Raw genomic sequence first — 13,195 nt, 5'->3', positions numbered from 1 at the left:
AGTAAGAGCTCTATTTCCTCAAAAGCAGCAGGAACAAATATTGTGAGTTTCTCTGTGAATCTGTAGAGAGCGAATAAAATAAATCTTTTTTAACCATATTTATTGAGAAAAACTAAAGACTAGCTGAAAAATGTTGAACAAATCACATCAATTTTCATTTAACATTACAAATGAGTTAAAAGACAGTACATTCTATCTATCTATCTATCTATCTATCTATCTATCTATCTATCTATGACATGAGCTTAGACTCTCAGCAGCAACCGCTTGCCAACATAATGAAGGTTATCCAGTACATAAAAGGTAAATGTGTGTAAGAGAGATATCAATAGAGCCCAAAGCCAAAAAATGCCTTCAAAGATGTTGGAATAAGTGATATGAAAGGATGAGTCATAGATGAGTTAATATGTACTAAAGCAGTCAGACAGATAAGGTACAGAATAAAGCTGTATAAAATAAAAATACTCAAGGACAAGAAGGTCTTCCTGAAAATGGTAGTATTTTACGACACAGTGTAAAATGCCTGCAACATGTTCATGAGGTTAGAATTAATCTTTAACCATGATGATTAGCAGCAGCAGTAGCAGTACCACATGACTAGTTCTGTGTCATTTATTAGGAGATAAGATGGAATGACGACCGCCCCATTGCACCCACTCCTGTCACCATGAAGTGCTTTGAGAAGGAGTGATGAAACACCTGAGGCAGACCATCAACGTGGCTGAGCACTCTCACCAGTACGCATACAGGCAGAACCGGTCCACAGCTGACACCATCTCTGCTGTGACCCACCAGACCCTTTGCCACCTGGAGAATAAGGACTCCTATGTGAGGCTGCTGTTCCTGGACTTCAGTTCTGCATTTAACACCATCATCATCCTGCAGAAACTGGTGACCAAGCTAGCAACACTGGGAGTTTCTTCATCTATGTGCAGCTGGGTTCTGGACTTCCTGACCTGCAGGCCACAGAGTGTCAGGATCAACAACATGAGATCCTCCACCATTATCCTGAACACTGGCTCCCCCCAGGGTTAGGTGTTCAGTCCACTGCTGTACACACTGATGACTCATGACTGCAGAGCTCACCACAAGAACAACCTGGTAGTGAAGTTCGCAGATGATACAGCAGTGGTTGGACTTATCACCCACGGAGACAAGTTGGAACACAAGCTGGAAGTGGAGGACCTGGCACGGTGATGCAGAGACAACAACTTCATCTTTAACATCCAGAAGACCAAGGAGATGGTACCACCCCATCTCCTCTCCATATCAACGATGCAGCTGTGGATATGGTCTCCTCTGTCAGGTATCTCGGGATACACCTGACCAACACCTTCACCTGACGCACCAACACCACAACTGTGATAAAGAAGGCCCACCAGCGCCTCCATTTCCTGAGGAGGCTGAAAAGGGCAGGACTGGATGCTGATTTCCTCAGGACCTTCTACAGCTGTGTGGTGGAGAGCATGGTGACCTCCTGCCTCACTGTGGTACGGTGGCTGCTCTGTGACAAAGAGGGAGGCACTGCAGAGGGTGGTTAAGTCTGCACAGAGGATCACCAGGTGCAGCTTACCACCCATAGGGGACATCTACACCACCAGATGCAGGGAGAGAGCCACCTGCATCCTCCATGACCCCACCCATCCTGCACATGAACTGCTCACTCCCCTGCCCTGTGGCAGGAGGCTGCGCTGCATCCAGACAAAAACATCCAGACTGAAAAACAGCTTCTATGTGAATGCAGTTAGACTGCGGAACTGCTCAACCCCCCATATAATGCCCACATACACTGCCCCCGTAGACTGTGTACCATGCACTTTGAAATGACACTTTATTCCACTGTTGCTGCTGCTCATGCTGCTGCTATATGCACCACCACTTTAACTGTACTGTTGCTGCATACTGTGAATTTTGTACAAATTTCAGAAATTATAATTATAATTATTATTATTATTATTATTATTATTATTATTGTTATCTTTTCAATTTTTTTTCTTTGCATATTTTATTATGGTAGTTTTATTCTACCCTACTTACCATATATTTTCTATTTTAGATTTTATGCTTTATCTTCTATGCTAAAACCAAGACCTGGATGACAATATTTCGTTGTATCATGTGCCATTGATTGAATGGCAATAAAGCTGAATCTGAGAATAGACTAGACTAGACTAGACTAGACTAGAATAGAATAGAATAGAATAGAATAGAATAGAATAGAATGACTGTCATTGTAGTTAAAATACACTGAGATTTAAGTGCAAATTTCCTTCGGTATAAATACTTATATTAAGACAACATTTTTTTTTTTTTTTTTTTAATACAAATATATAGAAATTTCAAGATAATAAATATACAAATATCAACACAGTATTAAAAACCATGGCAATGACAAACAATACTATTTCATATAGACGGAGAATTTCTTTGGTTACATAATTGTCGCAGTCTTTAAGCCAGATTAAAATAAGAAGCATGTATTATAAGTGGAGATGTTAAACTGTGGTCAATAATCCATATGTAATTTATTTACATATCCTTTGCTCAGACAGCCTGAACCATTCATATAATATCTGAGAGGGGAAGTAACATTCTTTTTGCATCTCTCTGAAATGCTTTAAATGGACCTTTTTTCTCCTCTGTGTGTTGACTTCTCTGTCCTGGTCCTCTCATCCAAAATAGACTCCTGCGTCAACACGTGGGCGTGCATGTGAGTTAATCACGTGCTTCTGGCAGAACAACAACAAAGCGGCTCAGCCAATCAGATCGCTCCGTTCTCCTCCGGTCTCTCTCCGGTTTGCGGTTCCTCTTGAGCTCCACGGTGTCTGTCTGTCATTTTGGAACCGAAAGTGTGTGAGATCCAGCTGCGGGGTTATGATGCCAGAGGTTCCGGCTGGGGCTGCAGGGATGTCCCGGAAACGAGCAGCGGATCCCGGACCGCCTCCCGGACCGGGACACGACAGGAAGAAGGCCTGCTGGGGCATTCTGACCAGCCAAGGTCGGTACTGTTTATACTGGGGCAGAAAGTGAAAACAAGTGATGAAATAGGGCGGAATCACAGCCAAATATACAGCAAAGCAACTATGTATTAAAAAAAAAAAAAAAAAAAAAAAAAGATAATAATAATAATAATAATAATAATAATAATAATAATAATAAATATTATATATATGTGCACATGGCAGAGTCTTATAAAATTCTTTTATAAAATAGGTTTTTGGTGTGTGAATGTCAGTGTCTATTAACAGTCAAATAATTTTACAGTAGAAGAGAAAAGGAGGCATTAGGGATCAATCAATGAGAAAATGTTGCATTCAGTCAGTCCTCTTTCCAGTTAAAATCTCACAGATTTAGAATATCTTCTCATAAATAATACAAAATTAAAACTCTCTCCGTCTAACAAACAAATGCATGCATTTATGTGGCTGATAAGAACTTCTGTATATAAATAGTATATGTTCATGCTTACATAAGTCAATAGTACTTAAATAGTTATGTTACCATATAAGTGGTCAAATATAATATATACATTTTTATTCTCTCTGGGTTCTATAGTTGATTCTAAGTCAGTACTCCAACCTGCTTTTGTTGGAGGTCTTTTTCCGCTATTACGGTGTTTTTTTCTCGTTGCTTGCTCTTAGGGGATTTATTGCACTTTTATCTGTATAAAGCTCTCATGTCTGGGGGCTTGAGATGATTCTGTCTTGTGAAAATAAACTGAATTGAATAAAATTGCAATGAGGACTTAATGAATGGCCATTATTAACTGTACAGGGTGGTGAAGCAAAATTTACAATATTTTGAGGCAGGGATTGAAAGACAGTGTATGACCAATTAATTTATTGAAAGTCATGAGAATTTATTTGCCACAAGAAAATTGACATAATAGAAAATGTTTTTATTCTATGTGTCCTCCTTCTTTCTCAATAACTGCCTTCACACGCTTCCTGAAACTTGCGCAAGTGTTCCTCAAATATTCGGGTGACAACTTCTCCCATTCTTCTTTAATAGTATCTTCCAGACTTTCTCGAAATAGTTTTGCTCATAGTCATTCTCTTCTTTACATTATAAACAGTCTTTATGGACACTCCAACTATTTTTGAAATCTCCTTTGGTGTGACGAGTGCATTCAGCAAATCACACACTCTTTGACGTTTGCTTTCCTGATTACTCATATGGGCAAAAGTTTCTGAAACGGTATGGATAATAGTGTTAGGTATGTTTATGACATCAGTATATGTTTGGTTTCAAAACAATTGACGTAGTGCCTGCTGAGAAAACATAACTAAATGTTCATTGTAAATTTTGCTTCCCCACCCTGTATGTCGAGATGTATGTTGTCATTATACTGTATTTCACTATATTTGGGCCTTTCATTTTTATTTTCTGAATTCATGTGATTGGAAAATGCAACATATATAACTAAATGACAGTTAAGAACAATGATCCCATCTCAGTTTTCACAGATTTGTCTTTAAGACATCTTGATGTGTCTGCAGGTATCAAGACACAGAATAGTTTATTATGATCTCTTCTGTGGCCTCGTTATCTTAACTTGTTTTATAAGACACGACTAATATTCCTAACATAGAAACATAGTTACTTCACATGCATACTATCTCAATGTGTACGACTGAAGAAAAAACAGGTAATTTTGCTTTTGAATGACGGTGACATAAATTATATCTGACTTTTGATAGAAGAGTAAAGTCATGCAAGTCTCTGTAACATCACTACTGCAGGTTTAAAATTTCAATGTACAGCAGAAGAGAAATAATAATAACAGTGTATGGAATGCAACAACATGTGGCTGTGGAGTTGGAGAGGAAGTCACCCTTTAAGCATTCCCCCTCATGTAAATATTCTATAGATATTATAGATAAGTAGGAAGTGTATTATGGAAGAGGATGAATATAAAAGGAAGAAATGAGAGAATAAAGTGTTGTCAAGACGTGATGAGAGGTAGTTAATGTATGACAGACGCATGTTTCTTGTTGACCTGTTGGTTTGCGTTGCCGTTGATCTTGACCTTTCCAAAGTGGCTGCTGGCTTGTGCTAATAAAACCAGGGCAGAAATGATGTCACAGAGACTCTAAATATGGCTGCCTGGTGCCTGTTACTGTTTGCTTGTAGCAGAAAACATGTTTCAGAATGTGTTTTTTCTGTAGTGTTCTGTGTTTGGTTCCACAGTTAAGATTTTGCTGTAGTTACATTGGTGCTTTTAACCTGCTTAGTGGCATTTATCTGGTTATCCACTTGGCTAGTTAGCTGTTACTTTTAGTGGTTACACTGTGTTGTCAGAGTTCAGCACAGTAGTGTGTAAGCCAGAGCTCCTTCAAGACGTAAAGCAGAGGGTGTGGAAATCCTCTCAATTCTTTTCTTCAACATGTCATACGTCTACCAGTGGCTGGATGTTCCGTGGGGAGATGGAGACATGGGTACGTTACAGATACGTCTCTGTGTTCGTACTGTACCTGCAGATCAAGATGTAGTTACTGGTGCCACAGCTGCTGAGAAAGTTGTCACTAAATATAACCATGAAGAGGAATGCTATCCTGCTGGGGTTTGATGGGGGTAGGGCTCAACGATATGCAGAAAGTACAGGAAGTGTCATAGCTACATGTGCAAAGGGGCAATGGGAATGTCGTTTATGCATTTTACAGACAAAAATGTATGACCTAACAAGCATATCTGCTTCTTTTTATAATAGAATGATGTGACACTTTTGGATATATCTTTATTGTTTAACAATAATAGGATTTTGATTATATTTTGGTTAAGTATCCAGTCTTTGCAGCGACCATATGTCTACTTCTCTAATTTTTGTGATTTTACTGCTGTGTAAAGATAAAATCTGCAGTTTTGTGACATCATAGATTTCTCACCTGTCAATGAAAATAATTTTCTTTAAAACAAAATAAAAGATGACACTATTAGAATTGTTACTCCTCTGTTTATGGTCGTTATCACTAAAACTTTGACTTATTACACACTGCCTACCCTGTGCCTGTTTTTTGACAGTAGACTATGGTGGAAACAGTGGATTTGCTGGTTGAAGGTGAATCAGTGGTGGAAGATGTACATAGATCTTTTACACACAGTTACAGTCGCAGTAACACATTGTACAAATTCTACAGGTGAGGTGAAACTCCTGCATTCCAAAGCTTACAAAAGTATTATCATCAAAATATTATCAATTTTATTAAATTAGCCCGGTATTACAAATCAGATCACCCTGATGATGATGACGATGATGATGAAGGTGATGATAATGATGATGATGATGATGACGATGATGATGATGATGACGATGATGATGATGACAACGATGATGGTGATGTTGGCAATGACAATGACGATGATCATAATGACAGTGACGACGACGACAATGGTGATGACAACAATGATGTTGATGGTAATTAGCCCAGTATTACAAATCACACACCACACCCTCTGTTCTTCGACACTTGGATCTCTCTCAAGAGGGACAGACAGTGTATTTTGTATTATATCTTGTGTCACAGAAATAAGTAAAATATAAAATATATAAATAAAAAAAATTGAATTGATTTGAATTAGTGAGGTTTTGCTTCCTGAAAATGTTGAAAAATGCCTAAATCAGTAAGATATTAATCCTCAGGGGACCTTTCTCGCTCAACAAAAATTCGCAATGCAGCTGTTTACATCTTATTCCAATTGAATATGGAATTTGGATTTGGTAAAGAAAGAGTGTATTTGAAAAAAAATAGAGGTTTAACTTTTTGGTCATGTCGCCCAGCTCTAATATACACTTACATTTCATTGGGAAAAGGACCCTGAAGGGGCATGTTTCTTCATATTAATTGTCTGTGTTTTTTTTTTCCAGGGTCGTGGGCAGATCGATCCCCGCTCCATGAAGCAGCTTCTCAGGGTCGTCTTCTTGCGCTGCGCACTCTGTTAGCACAGGTACCAAATACATGCACATGACAGATATAAGACAACATACAGTGGGTTAAAGATGCTAAGAACTGCCTGTCACATCTAGAAAGGTTATGTTGAAGCAGATTCTTCAACATTTTTTTAGTGTTAAGAAAGGGGTGTTAGATCCATAAGTTGTGTGAATCATGTAAAAGTCATCATACAAAAAGTGATGTTTTATTTATTTTTTAACATAAGTAATAACAGACTTGATGGTAGTTACTGGTGCCTGTTTGATATTAGATACTAGTTCTCAGGTAACATAAGGAGTGCAAAAGATCTCTAAACTTTTTACCAATTAATATCTAAATCAATTAATGATACTGATGCTTTACATACTTCATGTTCAATAGTCTTTACAGTTTAACCTCAGCAAATGAAACCTCTCAAGTCTGAATAGCACAACTGGTGAAAAACAGTATGCAGTGTTAAGATTTTCATCCATCCATCTATTCATCCATCCATCTATCCATCCATCCATCGAATAATAAATAAAATGAATGTGTTTTACTTATACATGAAGTATCAAACCATTGTGAGTGTGTTGTTGAATGTATAAATGGTCTTAGCAATGGATTTATGCCTTAAATAAAGGAGTCTCAATTTGTCAATTCTCCATTATTTGTGGACATTGTAATAATGACTCAGCAATAAATAAATAAATAAATAAATAATTCAAAAATTCCAAAATGTGTTAAAAAAAAAAAAAAAAAAAATTAAAAAAACAAAACAAAACAAAAAAAATAATGACTCAGCAAGTCAAACAAAACACAGAAATAATTACTGTTATCCAAGGGAATTATGTGTGTGCTTTTGTTTTTCAGGGCTATCACGCCAACATCGTCACCATTGATCATGTGACCCCTCTGCATGAAGCTTGTCTGTCTGGACATGTCGCCTGTGTCAGAGCACTGATAAATGCTGGAGCTAATGTAAATACTCTGTGTCTTATCTACTCTATTTAAATTTCCATGTGTTAACCCTGAGAAACATTCACACAGTTCACTCAAGTTTTCAATTGCAGTTTTTTGTTGATCTGTATGTAGGTAAACGGTAGTAAATGTTTTGTATGATTCTTACTCAGACCAGTCTATGTGTTTGTAGGTGAATGCCACTACTATAGACGGTGTCACTCCTCTGTATAACTGTTGTGCCTCTGGAAGCGCTGGGTGTTTGGAGCTGCTGCTGCAGAATGGAGCACAGACACAAACAACACACACACACTTTCCCTCAGCACTGCATGAAGCCTGCAAGAGAGGTAATGTATATGCATGCATCTGAAAACGGCAGTGTTTAACTAAACAGGCCAGTACCAAGCATTTCTACATCAGTAAAAACCAAGGAAAGTAAATTTACTTTGGAGTTTAGAAGAAAACAATTCAGACAAAGAGTCCACAGTACTCTTTAGAGCAGCTGTTTTTCAGCATAAATCCCAAAACATCAATTTAATGTCTCCTCGGGACCCAAATTTAGAAAAATACATGTTGAATTACTGCACTGTCTACATTTTTACTGATTATTCCGCAGTCAAAATGTGTCTGGAAGTGTCTTTTTTACCCCCTGGCCATTGGCTGCAGGGGTGGTGTCATCTGTCTACGCCGTCCGTTTGATCTCCTTCATGTTTTTTATTTAGGGGTAATTTGTGAAGTTTTTGGATGAGTTCTTACAGAGTTTCCCTTGACCTTCTTTTTCAAGGTCAAATTGGGGTTAATGCTCCAATGCTGACCTACAGTTTTAGCTCACTGGCTGATAAGTCATGAGCTATTGTGAAGGCACTGTGTCTAGTGGCGGCAGCGGCATCGTCGTCATCATCGTCTTTATTAGCAATCTCTTCAAACATCTTCTTCAGTGAAACTACTGGTCAGATTCCTTTCAATATTTTGTTTACCTTCCTTGGAATAATGTCGACAAACTTCGTTCACAGTTTTCAGAAATTTGGATTTTGGAATTTTGGAAGAAATTTTGAAACATTAAAAATGTGCCTTTACTTATAATGGTCCATATTTTGATGACTTTTAACATGGAAATGGTTACAGATATCAATATAGTTCCTATTGAGCACTGATAGGAAGTCATATATGGACTTTCATTTAAGTAGTTGAGTTCTCCTCCAGTGAAAGTACCACCCACTTCTATTGGGAGACTGATCTCCTGCATCAAGACCACAGGACTCTAACATAGCGACAGAACCAACAACCTCACAAATTCAACTTGTTATTGATTCTTGATAGAACATACTGGTGGGATACAGGGCCATTGGTCCTTTTTTTTTGTTGTCTTTCTCATTGTCCAAAGGGGTGGACAAGGGGTCACTACAACAATGGTCTTGTTTTATCTTGTTGCCTCATTTACATCATTTTCATCTTGTTGAGTATTTAACATTTTTGTCTTGTTACATCTCTCTCGTCTCCTCTGTGTATCGAAGACTGTAGAGAACACTCTTCTACTGGTTTAATTCCAAAAAGAAATTCACATTTCATATTATTTTTATGTACTTGACTGTGACAGTTGACGACCCAATAAAAACAGCTCTGGGGCCCAACCCTAAGTTTGGGGAAGTCAACCTTAAACCATTAACAAATGTCATCAGAGAATGGCGCACTCACAAAAACTGAAAATTCAACTTGAGTCTGCCCATTGACAGCAGAGAAGTTTAGTATTTTCTTAAGTAGAACACAGAATAAATATTGAATTAATTTCTAGGTCGGCAAAAACAAAACAAAACAAACAAAAAAAAACATAGATGGCAGACCAGAGCAGAACTGCAACACATAATGATAAATTATAGAAGGTTTGTTGGAAAAATATTTAATGTTTTTCCATTTATGCTCTGGAAACTAAATGAAGATAGGCAGATAGATAAACAGATATCCCATTTTTGCTCATCTCTCTTTCACTTGACTTAAACACTTGACTTAAGGAAAATACGACACATGTTAAAGTCTTGACGTTTAGAGAAATGTGTAGGTTGTACTGGTAAATCATAGAAGAAAACACAATTTAACATGATGATACTGATGTAAATGTAGAGGTAACAGATGATGTTTGCACTGTAGCAGGTAAATGCACTCACTGCATCACTGTAAGCCGTTATTATATGTTGACTTTTTTTTCTGGCAGGTAACAGTGAATGTGTGGAGTCACTTCTGTCTCAAGGAGCTGATCCAGACAATGAGTTATCACATCTGGGTTCACCTCTGTACATGAGCTGTCTTCACAAACACACAGCCTGCTCCAAGATCCTTCTGCACACAGGTATGTTCGCGCGAATCTACACTCAAACAATAATACACACCTTGAATTTGTACTGAGTGATGTGATTATATTATTGCATGCAATGCTTGTTTGTACTTTTCTTATTTCTTCTTCTTCTTTTTTCTTCTTCTTCTTCTTCCTCCTCTTCATCTTATTGCCTGTTTTTTCATGTTTTACTGTTTTTATAGTTTTTTTTTAATAGTTATTTTTATTATCATTATCTTCTAATATTTCTTATATGTATACATTCTGTGTTGTGCTGCTACTGGAACCTTAATTTCCTGAGGTTCTGCCCAAAGGATCAATAATATTCTATTTTATTTAATCTAATCTAATCTAATCTAATCTAATTAGACTGACTTCATTTTCTATTAGTCTTTATTAGAGCCTCACCATTATTTAAATGTAGTACATACTCCATCCCTACGTTTTGTTCTCCGCTTCAAAGACCTTGTAAATGTATTAAAATTCTGTCACTGTCAGTGCACCAACACCTTTATAGATTTTCTTGTGGTTTCATTTAATATGAATAAGTTGTGTTTATTATTTATGTAAGAGCTGGTCATCACATTGAGGCAGCTGGGTGAATAGAGTGTGAATATTTCGTTTTCGTGTCCTCTTTCATATTCAGGAGCCAATGCTAACATGGGCAGAGGAGCTGACAGACCTCTACATGCAGCTGCCAGACAGGACAGTGCTGAACAGGTTTCACTGTTACTGGACTATGGAGCAGATGTCAATGTCAGAGATGGCAACAACCAGCGACCTGTGGAGCTGGCGCCACCTGGTGGTAAAACACATCAACTGCTGCTGGCATATGACGGTACTACAATATGCTTTACTGCAGGGATTCTTATGTTTTTATTGATTGTTTTTATTTGTTTATGTTTATTTGGCTCTGCCTTGAAACTATAGGCTATGTTTACAAAACCTGCCACACTAATCCCTAAACATTTCACATTTCTAGCAACGGTAGAAAATTAAAAACTCTCAAACAAAACTTTATTTGCATCAATAAAGACTGTGACTTTGCATAAACACACAAAGACCCAACTGCACACTGATGGAATGGTTTCATCCCTCAGTGTATGTAAGAAACACATATGCAAGTATCCAAATGTGTAAAGAATGAATGGATATTCTAGACATCAAATTCAAATCAAATTTTATTTATATAGCATCACATCATTAACAAAGGTTTTCTCATGACAATTTACATTTACAGCTGGACAAAACACATTAGCAGTACAAAAAACATGACAGCATTGTGTTTCTTATCAAAATGTTCTCACATGTTTAAGGAACAATATTACAGTAGAAGAACAGATGCTAATGTTTGGCAAAACCTCATTTTCTTTGTGGGTTTGTCCACATCAGTGTAAGGCAGTGAGATGTGTTTGCAGTTTCTCAGAAAGTGTAAAATTGCAGTGTAATGAGTGTAAAGCAGAGAATGTGCTCACTTCATACATGCATTAATTACACATGTTATCTCTCTCACATGCCATTTATACACATAGTCAGGTATGTATAGAAACAGAAGTTTTCATCTATAAGAATATGCCAGAGAGCACCATCATGGGGTTAGGGTCAGGACAATCTAAGGTCACACACATGATGTTAATGCACTTTTTGTCACATACTGTGATGTTCAGGACCCTTAAAACATTTCTCTCCCCCTGAACACAAAGCAAGCAAGTTTTACAGAGTCTCCACTTTGGCCATTAGTTTCAGAAATAATTGAGTCCAGTGAAACCAGAGTTGTCATGTGGATGAAAAGCAAAAACACGGGAGAAAATATACATTTTTCCATATTTGTGGCTACATATATACATGGCATGAGGCAACCCCAGATCATAACACTGATCCCTGAGGCTTGGACTGTAGGCACTATAGGTATGATGGGTAATCCCTGCATCGACCCATCATTCTGGAACAAGGTCAGTCTAGACTCATCAGGACACATGACCTTCATCCATTCAACACAGTCCAATCGTTATGCTTCTATCAAACTGATGGATGCTTCAGAAATGAGAAGCTCTTGCATCACTTAAATGGTTAAACAACTTGTTGCAGCTGAAACATGTTAATCACTGCGGTAACTATGCAGAGGAAGGTTTTACTTAAATGTAGGTGGTGATCTGTGTTTTGGCCAGTTATTATTCATGGAATAGGTTCAATACAAGCTACTAATGATAAAATCATTTTGTCTCTTCTTAGTGTCTCCGAGGAGTCTCTGCCAGTTGTGTCGTTTCCAGATCAGGAATCTGATTGGTCGATCAAGGCTGAGGTTTCTCCCACTACTTCCTCTCCCGTCCCTGCTCACTCAATACCTGGAGCACACGTAGGCATGAAGGCAGCACGGAAGACAAAAGCAACAGATTAAGATGCCATTTCCTTAACTTTTTAATGTTCAGCCTGCCAAATTAAATCTTAACTTTATTTATGTACATGTTATCGTATCACAGGTCATTACATCACATATCAGTAAGGATACGACTCATATGACATACAGAGAATTTAATACAACATAACATCAAATTGACCTGTTTGTCTGATAGTGAATCTCCTCTCCTTCATCATTTTGGAAATACTTATATGTACATACCATACTGACATATCTATGTAAATATTAATAAATGATATATAATATGAACTTGGTTACCTCTTATTTTACAAAAATATTATATAGGACCAGTATTTAACAGATGAATGATGCAGTTTTCATTTGGTTTATATTTGTTTTGTCTGTTTGTGGTATATTCATTTGCTGTTAATGATTTTTACGCTAAGCACATAGTTTAGATTTTTGGTCATCGAGGTTGAAGCCTACATCTGATTTGTGTTGGAGAAAATTCTTTCAAAGTATTGAAAGCTACTGATAACTTCACACTGGAAGAATCTGAACTACAGCAAAACTACCCTCAGGTGATCTAATTAAAAATGGCCCATTGTCTTACTTTAATCTTTCTAATGTATGGCTTGT

General features: G+C 37.4%; 1 protein-coding gene across 2 annotated transcripts; it reads left to right on the top strand.

Annotated features, from left to right (window-relative positions):
• The first annotated feature begins 2,766 nt into the window (after positions 1-2,766).
• Positions 2,767-12,865, top strand: LOC115418903 (ankyrin repeat and SOCS box protein 5-like). Of its 2 annotated transcripts, none has more exons than XM_030133446.1 (7): positions 2,767-2,998; positions 6,866-6,945; positions 7,782-7,889; positions 8,062-8,215; positions 10,078-10,212; positions 10,844-11,035; positions 12,430-12,865. In XM_030133446.1, the coding sequence occupies exons 1-7, from the start codon at positions 2,875-2,877 to the stop codon at positions 12,555-12,557; spliced, it is 921 nt and encodes a 306-aa protein (XP_029989306.1). In that variant the 5' UTR covers positions 2,767-2,874; the 3' UTR covers positions 12,558-12,865. The 2 variants fall into 2 exon arrangements, with proteins under 2 accessions (XP_029989306.1, XP_029989316.1); XM_030133456.1 differs by lacking the exon at positions 2,767-2,998 and adding an exon at positions 4,819-5,438.
• Positions 12,866-13,195: the final 330 nt, after the last annotated feature.

Source organism: Sphaeramia orbicularis, chromosome 1, assembly GCF_902148855.1.
Source record: "Sphaeramia orbicularis chromosome 1, fSphaOr1.1, whole genome shotgun sequence".
Lineage (NCBI taxonomy): Eukaryota > Metazoa > Chordata > Actinopteri > Kurtiformes > Apogonidae > Sphaeramia > Sphaeramia orbicularis.
The sequence above is the reverse complement of the archived record's forward strand: the minus strand, read 5'-3'. Positions and strand labels throughout refer to the sequence as shown.

Coding starts and splice junctions, on each gene's coding strand:
- LOC115418903 (XM_030133446.1), top strand. CDS start 2,875: ATGATGCCAGAGGTTCCGGCTGGGGCTGCAGGGATGTCCCGGAAACGA. Junction 7,890..8,061: donor TGATAAATGCTGGAGCTAAT/GTAAATACTCTG, acceptor ATGTGTTTGTAG/GTGAATGCCACTACTATAGA. Junction 11,036..12,429: donor ACTGCTGCTGGCATATGACG/GTACTACAATAT, acceptor GTCTCTTCTTAG/TGTCTCCGAGGAGTCTCTGC.